At 37.3% G+C, this 12,307-nt stretch overlaps 1 protein-coding gene across 7 annotated transcripts in view; it reads left to right on the forward strand.

Moving 5' to 3' along the window:
* The window catches only part of LOC144313750 (homeobox protein Mohawk), a 68,430-nt gene that overhangs the window by 33,796 nt on the left and 22,327 nt on the right, over window positions 1-12,307 (forward strand). Inside the window, exon 6 of one of the 7 annotated variants that reach the window (XM_077896991.1) lies at window positions 11,305-11,396. The exons of the other annotated variants lie outside the window; for them this stretch is intronic. Within the exon in view, the coding sequence (XP_077753117.1) occupies window positions 11,305-11,396 (92 nt within the window). The remainder of the gene's footprint in view (window positions 1-11,304; window positions 11,397-12,307) is intronic. 7 annotated transcript variants of the gene reach the window in all.

Below are 12,307 nucleotides of genomic sequence, written 5' to 3' on the forward strand. Positions count from 1 at the left end.
GCAGAGACATAGGCAGAAGGAAAAGCAGGTTCCCTGCGGATAGCCCGATGCGGGACTCAATCCCAGACCCTGGGATCATGCCCTGAGCCAAAGGTAGGTGCTCAAGCACTGAGCCACCCAGGTGCCCTTCCTTCTGAGGATTTCTGACTATGCCTGAGGGTTCTGTCTTCAAAGCATATGTCACTATGTACTTTCCATGCTACATTCAACCTTTGGGTTGCACTGCCATCTCACATATGTTGTCCCTGTTCTGCATCACAAAGATTCAGATATGAAATGTACTTTATTCCTCAAATGCCAGCATGTCCTTCCACTCAGAAGATGCAGAAATGTAGTAGACTATGGAAAATTTGGAGAGAACGGAGGAGAGCCTTATATTATAGCAGTTCACATAGTTTCATGTGCAGCACTATTTTTCCCTGTTCTTAAGTGTCCTTTAGACATTCCACATGGGACTCTTCCTGCTATGCTTGATGTGGTCCCCAGCCTCACAGCATCTCACTAGTTCAAGTTTCTGCCTTCCACCCTCTCCTATTCACCCGCTAGTTTCCTAATTGTCTCGAAATCTCCAAGTTCTTTTCACTCAGTGTAGTAGAATCCAGCTTTCTCCAGCATCAGCTTGCAAACTCTGTTCCAGGTCTACCTTTGCATACTTAACCTGCCCCCCAAGATGCTAAACAAACCTAAGGGGCCTCATGGTTTATTACTTTCACTTTCTTTATAAGGTATTTGTGATGTTAAATGGGAACTTATTTTCTTTAGTTATACATGTTTATAATTTTAAAGATTTCAAGGATTCCCTAAAACCCAACCATCATTCCACCTAGGTTTGGAACCCCATTTGGAGATAGTTCTGGAGTTTCTAGTGTTCTTGGGACTATGAGTTTAGGACTTATTTGGGGTTCCTCTTTGAAGCAGAGTTGATGGTTAGGCAGGGTGCTCTCATAACCTCTGCAGAGTTGAATCCAGGTCAGGACAGTTAGTGTAGAGGTCATCTCTGGGCTCAGAAGCCCATACTAATGGACTTGTCCATTCCATCTTCCTGGCCAGTTTGGAAACTGAGGGTGGCTTTGAAGCTTCTGGGAAAAAAGAAAACAAATCCACCAGAAAATACTTTGTTTTATGTTCGTGCTCTATTAAGAAAATGATACATGCATTATCAGGAAAAGTGAATAACATGATAGAGGAATAGAAATTGGTATTAAAAAGTGGATAGTGATTTTAGGAAAGGAGTCAATTAGATAATTAGATCATTTCTTCCATTTGTTTTAAATTTGAAACTATGTTATTCTAAGAGACACATTCTTTTTTCCCCATGATGGTCCTCTCCTTGGTGATGGTCTGTGATTTCAAAGCACTGCTGCTTTCATTCTATTTCCATTTTTAGGGTATTCTAGCATGAATAGTTTTGTTCTTACATGTGATTGTGCAGGACAAAAAGATTTTTATCTTATTTCAAAGCAGTGATATTATTGGGCTATAGTTTATCATATTTCTGAGGGAAGCTTCCCATCTAGTCCTATGATATGACTTAGAAATATCACCAGTAAATACATATGTTGAGAAACTGGCAGAGGTATGGAGTTAGGGATAAGCCAGAAATGTCATTATAACCCCTAGAGTTCTGAGGTTGTGTTGAAGAGGTAGACATCTTCAAAGTGGAAGTTAGGCCCTGACCATGCTTTCTTCTAGCACTGGAGTACCTTCTGTGATCCCCAATCCTTGGCTTACTCTCTGATTTATTAACGAGAGAAAAGCTGGGAGGATGTTAAATCAAAGGAGCAACATTGGGATCTCTGGGTGGCTCAGTGATTTAGCTCCTGCCTTTGGCCCAGGGCATGGTCCTGGAGTTCCAGGATGGAGTCCCGCATCAGGCTCCCTACATGGGGCCTGCTTCTCCTCTGCCTGTGTCTCTACCTCTATCTCTCTCTGTGTGTGTCTCTCATGAATAAATAAATAAAATCTTAAAAAAAAAACAAAGGAGCAACATTAGACACATTTTACCTTCTTTAGCCAGCTCATCACAATTAGACACTTCTCTTCAAGTGCTTTCTGCCACCATTGAAAGACTCAGCCAGAATCAAAAATCATTTCATTCACCTCTATCTTAACCACTGGTCATTTAAACTTGGGTACTTGAGGTAAATTATATATAAATTTCTTTCCTGGGATGGAAGGGCTGTTTTAATACTTGACTATAGGTCGGATAGCTCTATCTTGATAAAGAGCTAGAGAATCTGATTTTGAGAGAGAATCATCTAGAAAAATAGAAAGTATAGTGGTGATTATAAGAAATAATGATGTCAGAAATTGAAAGACCGAATAAATGTGTAATAGGAAAGAAAAACTAGAAGAGAAACATCCAAAAAATATTTCATAGTGATGTGGGAAAAGAACATTTGAAAAGTTCATTGGACTGAGAAAGGAGAGAGCTAAGAAGACAAGAAAATCATAATAGGATAAGGGAATGACTCTTATTTCCAGATCAGGGTCTGTATGCTAAAGGACCAGAGAACTTTTAAATACCAGGAATTACTGACAAATTAGGCCTGAAGAGACTCTTGAAGGAATTTGTGGATTCCATGTTGAGTAGTGTGGGGTGAGTCTTTAAACTGGTATTCTTTATTTATTGAGTACTGTGGGGCTTATGTATAAGCCTGTTATAAGCCTCGTTCAGTCTTCTCCCACTATCCCATAAGAAAAGATTAAAAAGTACTCTTAAGGGGGAAAGAGTGTGCATGAAGTCAGCAACAGCAAGGAATCTTTTCTCCTTGTGCTAATACAGAAACTGAAGATGATGTGGTAAAAGGAAATGGTCATCGTGACCAATTAGTAGTGAATAAGAGGTTTCTTTAACCAGGGATCAAGAATGGAAAGCAAGATACATGCTACAGTCAAGCCCTGTCTTATCTTCAACTTTTTCATTGTAGGATAATTCTAGAAATCTCTGCTTTCACAGGAATGCTGTGGGAAACTATGGACATTTTCAGTATTTCAGAGATTCCTCAGGATTCATTATCTCACTATGAGAATTAAGAGATGGGTCATAGAGTGGTTCATGTGTGCATTTTATCTAGAGTCACTTAGAACTGTGCAGTCCAATATATTAGCCTCTAGTCTCATGAGGCCACTGAACACTTAAAATATGACTAGTCTAAACTGAGATATGTTTAAATATGTGGAGGAAAACAACACAGAAAATATATCATCAATTTTTATATTGATTAGATGTTAAAATGGTAATATTTTGGACCATATTGAGATAAAGAAAATATTTTATTACAATAATTCATTTTGGGGGCACCTGGGTGGCTCAGTCTGTTAAGCATCCGACTCTTGATTTCAGCGCAGGTCATGATCTCAGGGTCATGAGGTCAAGCCTCCTGTAAGGCTCCACTCTGGGTGTGGAGTCTGCTTGGGAGTCTCTCTCTCTCCTGCCCTTCCCCCGCCCCATCCCCCTCTTGTGTACACACTCTCTCTAAAACATAATGTGTGTGTGTATATGTACAACAGGAGTCACTATGTTCATCTCACTATGCTCACCAAAAAAAACAAACAAAAAAAAAAGACAATTTTTTATAGATTGTAAGTTTCCATTTAGAAAAGCAGAGTTAGTTTCTTTTAAAGATAAATTTCTCTTGAAATTTCAAGTGAATTAACTAGAAGAACATTTTAGAGTAGGGTGAGAAGAAAGTTTTATTTTTCATTGTCCTTGAAATTCAAAACTTAGTTTCACAGAAGTAACCCCTGTTTAATGCCAATGGATGCCAACTACTGTAGCAAGTTGTCAGAGAGGGCAGAGAACAGTGGTGCAGAAGCAGAGAAGATAAGCCTCAAAATGGTTGAATTTGTATGTTCCTTTTACTTCTTTTCATGCACACTTGGTTCACATGTGTTCATATTGCCTCTCAGTCCCCCAGGATTAAGTCTTTGGTCATAGCATCACAGCATCATAGGCCTGCTTTCTTTAAGAAATACCTCACATCTACTACTTATTCCTTGGTTACCTCTCCAAGGGCTAACTTCCAAACAGTAGCACAATGGCTAGGACCCATGGAAATACTTCTATCTTACTTCTTTTAAAATCAAAAGAAAAATGAACATAATAGTAATGAATACATAACAAATGTGAATTATATACATCTACCTATTGATGTAATCATAAAATACAATTTTAACCTTTTTTTATATAGGAAAGAGTATGCAAAGACAGAAGGCCCTAGAGCATACAAAAATCATAATGCAGCCCCGAACCTGCTGCTTAACTCCCTTGGGTCCTTCTTTCTGCTTTCCAACAAGACTACTATTTTGTAATCTAACAGTCTAGCATCCTAATAGCATAATATGTTCTAACATGATAAATTACTCTCTTCATCAGTTAGTGAGTCTGTTAGCAAATAATCCTTGAGATCTTTTCTGCTATGTATTAAAGCTAAAACAATGAGCATGACAGACAGCATATTGTGGGAGATAAGCATTGAACGAAGCAGTATGCCAAATACTACAAAGAAATACAGGATACTATAAATATGTAACAGAGGAATGTCATCTAAGTACATTATTTAAATATTTAACTTTTAATATACCCTTACAGAGAATCCTTAATATTTATAAGCAAATATGAATATAAAGTATTATTTCCCTTATTTTATATAAAAGACTATTCAACTCCACAAAAAACAACTCAATTAAAAAATGGGCTAAGGAGTTAAATAGACATTTCTCCATAGAAGATACACAAATGGCCAATAAACACATGAAAAGACACTCAACATTCCTAGTCACTAGAGAAATGCAAGTCAAAACCATAATGAGATACCGCTTCACACCCATTGGATGGCTACTATTTAAAAAAAAAAAAAGACAAATAAATAAATAAATAAAAAAATAAATAAATAAATAAATAAGACAAAACAGAAATCAAGTGTTGGGAAGGATGTGGAAAAATTGGAACCCTTGTGCACTGCTGGTAGGAATATAAAATAAGTGCAGCCTCTATAGAAAACAGTATGCTAGTTCCTCAGAAAAGCAGAAATAGAATTACCATATGATCCAGCAATTTTACTCCTGGATATATATATGCAAAAGAACTGAAAACAGGGACTCAAGCAGATGTTTGTAACACCCACATTCATAGAAGTGTTGTTCATAATAGCCAAAAGGTGAAAACAGCTCAAGTGTCTGCTGACAGATGAATGCATAAAGAAAATGTGGCATATACATAAAATGGAAGAGTATTCAGCCTTAAGAAGGAAGGAAATTCTGACACACACTACAAAATGAATGAACCTTAAAGACATTTTTTTAAGTGAAATAAGACAGTCACAAAATTTCATTCTCCCTGTGTGTATATATATTCATACTCTTTTTGCTATGGGACTCTCTTGTGGATAATGTTTTATTAATTTGAAGAACACTTTATGGAGTAGGGAGATACTTGTGAGTAATAAATATTTTGTCTCTATTAATTACATATGTTCTTATTTTCATTTTGATTTTTTCCTCATGTAGTCTTTAAAAAACTGTAATTATATTTAATAATCTGTCTCTGTATGGCTTCTAGATTTTAAGTGATAGAACTTCCTCCCTTCACAGCTTTAAAGGGGGTGTCACAAGTTTTCTTCCAATATTTCTATGGGTCTCAATTTTTACCTTAAATCTTTTAGGAATGCATCTTAATTTGACATATGGTATCATACAATGTGAAAAACTACTCAATTTTTTTCCCATACAGCTACTTAGTTATCCTAATACCACTTATTGATCCATTTGTCTTTTTCCTTCTTCCCTGATGGGAATACCACATTTTATTTTTATTTTTTTTTTAAAGATTCTCTTTATTTATTCGAGAGAGAGAGAGAGAGAGAGAGAAAAGCAGGCTCCATGCAGGTTGCCTGACGTGGGACTCAATCCCGGGACTCCAGGATCACACCCTGGGCCAAAGGCAGGCTCTAAATCGCTGAGCCACCCAGGGATCCCCAGGAATACCACATTTTAAACTGAGCCTATCTTATCTCTCTATTCTCCTCTACTGACTTCTTTTTTTTTTACTCTTTTACTAGAAAGTCCCACACTGTTTTAATTAGTGAGCCTTTAGAATACATTTAATATATGGCTGTGTTTATTCTCATTTTTCCTTTTTCAGTTTTTCTAGCTATTGTTGCTTGTTTTTCCATATTAATTTTAGGATCAACCTGTCTACTAAAAAGAACTATTTTGTTAGTTTTATTGGAATTGTGTTATATTTCCAAATTAATTACAGAAAATCGATATTTTTAGGATGTAGAATCATCTTATCCAAAAACTTGATATGTCTGTCTATAGCTTCTTTTGCTGCCATTAGGAGGGTTCTAAAATGTTCTAAATAAGTCTTGCATATTTCTTGTTAAATTTGTTCATAGGCATTTTATCTTTTTGCTGCTTTGTTGTTGTAAGTAGAGTCCTTTCTTCCATCACATTTTTCTAACTGGTTGTTGCTTTTTATATGAGAATGCCATTGATTTGTATATGTTGTTATACTCTGCTACCGCAATAAATTTGCTTATTATTTTTGTAGGCCTTTTAGTAGACTTTCTTATGTTTTCTAGCAATACAGTTATATTACATGCAAACAGTGATGGTTTTACCTCCTGCTGAAATTTTTGCCATGAGTTCTTTCCCTGGCTTATTGCATTGACTTGTACCTCTACATACAGTGTTAAATAATAGTGATGATGATACACCTTGGCAAGACTTCTAGCTTTTTCCCAGTATGCACAATGCTGGCGTTTGGTTTTCAATCTGCGCCTTCTAGTTATGGCCTTAGACTTTGAAGATCTGGGTTCAGATATTTTTTCTCTACCATTAACTGAAAAACATTAGATAAATCATTTAACTTCTCTGATTTATTTCCATATCTTTAAATGAGGGAGAGAAAATGTCCTACCTCCCAGAGCTGTTGCTAATGGTTGTGAAAGCACTTGACAAGCTGTGCTATATGAATGTCCTTTGTTCATCCTGTTTCCTCCCATACAGAAGGCTTCCCTACACAACTCTTTTCGGAATTGTAAAACTAGATTTCCCTTTGTGGCTCCAAGCCTTTTTGGTAATTCCATTCACAACACAGTTTCTACATATATTCCAAAGTTGGAAAGAAAAAGTGCTTTTTGAACGATGAGCAAATTCCTTTGCTGACATTTAACCAAAATGTATTCCAAACCTGAAGCTTTTTGGAAGGCTAAGAAAATGTTGGTCACCTTCTTGTAAAAAAGTGAAATAAAAAATGTTTATGTACCTCAGCACTTCCTGACTGAGCTGGAAGTGAGTGCACTGAGGTGATGTTATTTTGTGGTGTTTCAGTTCTGGGAAAAATGAAACCAGAAAATATAGGAAATTTTTCAAGATTTTTGGTTGTGAAAGCTTTCCTTTTTTTTTTTTTTCTTCCAACTTTGGTTAACATTGAGAGAGCCATATAAGTTTGATTCAACTACATATCTTCTGCAAACTAATTCCCGTCAAGTGATCTGCTAACTAACATTTTCTTCTGTGTTAAATTCGGTGTTTTAAAGAGCAGACTGCATGTGTGGAGATACTGATGTCTGCCATTCTTTTCTTAGACATAATATTGCTGCCTGATAGCCCTGACTGAATGTCAGATAATTTGCACATATAGGACTTACAAATTCCTTTTTTAAAATGAAAAGGAATTTGTGCTAGTTTTTGTGCAGCGTTATGTCTTGGTCCAATCTAATAAGACTTGCAAATTTACTTTTCCTTAATAAGAAATCCCCCAGCAAGTGGCTGCATAACTTAAAGGGTTTTCATTACTTTAATATATCAACTGGCCCCACAGCTCCCATGCTCGGAAAGTAAACTGTGTGGTCATTTGTACATCCCCCATGTTTTCTAACATCATTTACCTTCCTCTTTGAGGCAGCTATCATAGGACCTAGGTATCAAGCTGTGAAAGTAATTTCTTTCTCTCTAGAGCAGCAGCCTTCCTCACTGGGCTTGCTGTTCCATCAGTGGCTTGGTCATGTGGCTGGGCTTCAGAAGAGAATTTCATACTCCCTCATTTTCCTGGATTCAGTTCTCTGACTACACGTCGAATCTGGGGAATCTGCCCTTTCTAGAATGATTGTGGATGCAGTTTTGCATTGAAAGCTGATGAGGCCTGGAACGCCTGGGTGGCTCAGCAGTTGAACATCTGCTTTCGGCTCAGGTTGTGATCCTGGAGTCCTGGGATCAAGTCCTGCAGCGGGCTGCCTGCATGGAGCCTGCTTCTCCCTCTGCCTATGTCTTTGCCTCTCTCTCTCTCTCTGTGTCTTTCTTGAATAATTAAGTAAAATCTTAAAAAAAATAAAGCTGATGAGGCCTACATATATGCTCTTGTAGAGATTGGTGTGAGCAGGACACTAGTCTCCAGCACATGTTATGGATTTGTTTCCTAACCTTTAAGGCATACACATTTGAAAACATATGCATATATGAATGTGTGTGTGTGTGTGTGTGTGTGTGTATTCCTAAAATCATTGTTTGTGAATCCCAAAGTCAGTAAGAAAACAGTGGGGGAATGTGGCATAAGGTACATAGATCTATTCAGTTCTTTAGAGGGAAAGGCTTTTGGAAATCTTTGCTTATTAAATGTAAGTGGCAGTTGCTAGAAGAGTAGCAGTGCCATCCTTTACCTTATTTCACTTTACAGAGTGTGTATCAAAGCAAATTCAGTAAATTAGAATAAAGGTCAAACTAGAAAGTATTAAATGAATCAGTCAAAACTAACCTTTTTACAGATGTGTCCTGAACTGGTAAAGGGAGCTGGCACAGCTGAATATTCATGGCTCCCTTGACAGACCACATTCTAAATGAAGGGCTATATTCCTAAGTTAATTCAATAATAAAACAAGACTCAGGGTTGAAAATATATTCATTTCTGTGGAGGAAAACTCTTCATAATTATGTAAATTAAACTAGGTAACCCAGAAAGTGACAGCACTTGTTCCATTTATCATTTTTCTCATTAGATAATTTTCAGAAGACAGAACCATCTCCCTCTCGTTCACTACTGTATTACCAGCTGTTAGCAAAATACAGTAAAGATCTGTTGATTGATTGGTTTATTGATTGATAGCTGGGGAATATAATAAGTACTTCCACCTTTGAAACAATCTTAGTTTGGAGAGGAATGTCTGTGTATCTTTTATTATGTAAATACAACAGCAAGCAAAGTAAATATGATGGGTCAGAATCAATTCTTAGGTAATCAGGAACAGACTGTATGCTGTGGAAATGGTTTACATTACTCCAAAAGCAAAATTTTGCATTTACTGTAAGATATGGTGGTAAAACATTGAGCTTTTGCTTTCTACCAATAGTGTAAACATTACTCCAAGATGCAGTCTCTGGAAATAATTTAGTTAACTCTTATTTTTATATGCATGTTCTGTTCTGGAGACTTGTTGCAAAAAATGATGGAAAGTTATTTTCTTTAAGTGACAGTTTGTTTACAGAAATTCCTTGAAATCTTGATGGTTATTGAAAAGACTGAAATAAATGTTGCCTCAAACTGCCTGTTGCAGAGCTACCCCACACCTTCCAAACCAGTACCATACTTTGTTAGTAAATCACCTAAAATCCATAAAGGTCATGGAGACTGCTCCCTTTGTAAAATGAAATATTTATGCTTCATTCCCAAAAACATATTGTGGATCATTTTGGTGTTTTAAGTTGAAGGTACATAGTAAATTATTCCAAAATTATGGAGGCCAAATGTCATTCTCTCCAAAAGTTTGTGTAATACCTATTTATCTGTGGGCAGATGACTGCACAGCATAATCAGAGGCAGACTTTGTCATGTTAAGTCTAAGTAAACACAGCTGAACATAAGCAAGTTGGACTACAAGGTTTTTTTGAGCTTTGCCAACAGCATATGACCTTGGAGAATGCTGCCTTTTTTTTTTTACTACAATCTGCTTTCAATGGAAAAAAAAAGAATTCTTTTTGTTTTGAATTAACAGGTGATGATTAGAAGCTTGTTATGTTCTAATTTTTAGATGCAAGACAAATGAACATCATGCACGCACCCAACAAAAAGTCACCTTCCTGAGGGAGTTTATTCCCCATTAGGGAGCTGAATATAAACTGTGAGGGTGAAAGCCAATTAAAAGGTGCTCCTTTCTACAGAAAACCTTTTTGTGTTTATTTGTATTTTGTTCTTTGTCTTTGTGCCATTTCAACAGATTAAAATTGTGGTTCCAGATGCCAATAGAAAATGAACTTTATTGATTTATCCATTCTTTAAGAAACATCTGTCCTAAATAGCAAAGAAACTTTGTGTTGTCATTAGCTTTCAGTTTTCAATAGAAACTCTCATTAACTGGTCAAGGCTTTCCTCAAGTCCCCTTTTTCCTTTTTTTAAATGCAAGTTTCTTCTCATACCTTCTTTTAGCCGAGTAAGGAGCCCAGTATTACATTTTTTTAAGGGCACTTTGTGGCTAAAATAAGTTCCTATTAAATATTTCATGTCAAAAAGTGGACTTTAAGTGAGAACTTTGGTAAAAGATGGATTAGTGGAGATTTGTCTTGAAATGTCCAGCTTTTCAATATTCTCTGGCAAGTGGCCAGATAGATCTTCTGTTCTTCCCATTCCTTCACTTAAGGAAACTATTTTTTTCTCCTTCACCCTTTGGGTGTATATTTCCCTCTCAGAGCAAATGCAAATGTTTTAAGGGTGTGTGACTAATAAAGATTTTTAAATAATTTATCTTTTAAGACTTTGGTATCTTAGACTTTTTAAATCACGTGTTGAAAAATATTAACAAATGGGAAAATGTTTAGATCTATGTGCTAAAATATTATTCTGTAGTTAGATTCATATAAGACTCATCCTTATTTATTTGTATAGCTGCTTTTCCTATATGCTGATGAATTTCCATGTTAAAATAAATGCTTTGAGTAGAAAATATCAAAAAATTTCTGTAAGTCATCCAGAAACACAGTGTTCTATGTTAAGGATGGCATCAACCCAGCATCCACACTTGTAAGTCCTCAAAGCACCTCATACACTCAACATGTCAGAATCACTCATTATGTCCCTCCTCCTCTAAAGGGACATTTCCTTTTCTCCCTTTCTTCCCAAATTCAGAGGATATCATCACTGTCCATCCATTCATCCCAGTCAGAAATTTAAGGGACATCTCAAACTCCTGACTCCCATCTCTACACCTATCTAGACATTCAACAAGTCTGCCCCCCTATCTCTCAAATCTTGGCTTGTCATCCTCACTGTTCCGTCCTTAATCCCAGGACTCTTCACTTCTGCCTTAGGTTCCTGCCATGATCCCACCTGGCTCCTCCAATCTGGTTTTCCACTACGGCAAGAGGGAGCTTTCTATGATCCACATCTGATCATAGCACTGGTAAATACCCTTCACTCACTTCCTGTACCTTGCAGGATGCACCCAAAACCATAAACCTCACAGTGCCTGGCCTCTGCTAATCTCTCTTGGTTCACTTCCCTACTGCCCTGCCGCCCACCTCATTCGTTTCAGCTACACCAAATAGAGTCTCCCAAAGGAGCCATATAATGTCATGACATCGTGCTTTCATACAGCAGCCATTCCCTTCCCTTGGAATGCTTTTCCCCCATCTTCTTCACCTGAGTAATTCCTGCTCATCTTTCCCCGGACCTGTCCTTTTCCCATCTTTTCTGGGACTTGGTACTCAGATAATGATAACACTGGCTGGGCATGCTAGTGTGAATAGAGGAGACTGCTTGCAGCTGCAGCTGCCCAAGGCCTCTATCTGCTGCTCAGGGATATCTTTTCCTTTCAGGACCACCAGCTCCTACCCCTGCCTTTGCTCCCTCCTCCTCCTTGCTCCCAGAGCACTTGGCAAAAGGAGCTGTTGTCATTCATTTATCAAAGTGTGAGTTGCTTAGGGATGAGATCCATTGGTGATTCGTATTTCTGGGGCCTACCACAGTGCCTGGCATATAAGATGCATTCAGTAAATGTTTGCTGTATGAACCATGGACTCATGAAAAAGTAAATAAAGACAACTTGGAGAAGAGCAAATTCTGTTGTGCTTAAAAGATGTGGCTTCTAGTACTAGTCCTAGTGTTTACTAACAACTTGGCCTTGGACTTGACAGTCATTTTTTCTGAGTCTCAATTTCTATATTATAAATGAAGGAAATGATATGTGCACACAAAAGGGAAATGAAATAAATTGCACACTTACAACTTGCAAGATGCTCAGTTAACATTATCATCACCTGAATTGTGTTCACTTAACCTGGCCCTTACTTATGCCCCCAAAAGGCAGGGGGG

The sequence above is a fragment of the Canis aureus genome, chromosome 5, assembly GCF_053574225.1.
Source record: "Canis aureus isolate CA01 chromosome 5, VMU_Caureus_v.1.0, whole genome shotgun sequence".
Taxonomy (NCBI): domain Eukaryota; kingdom Metazoa; phylum Chordata; class Mammalia; order Carnivora; family Canidae; genus Canis; species Canis aureus.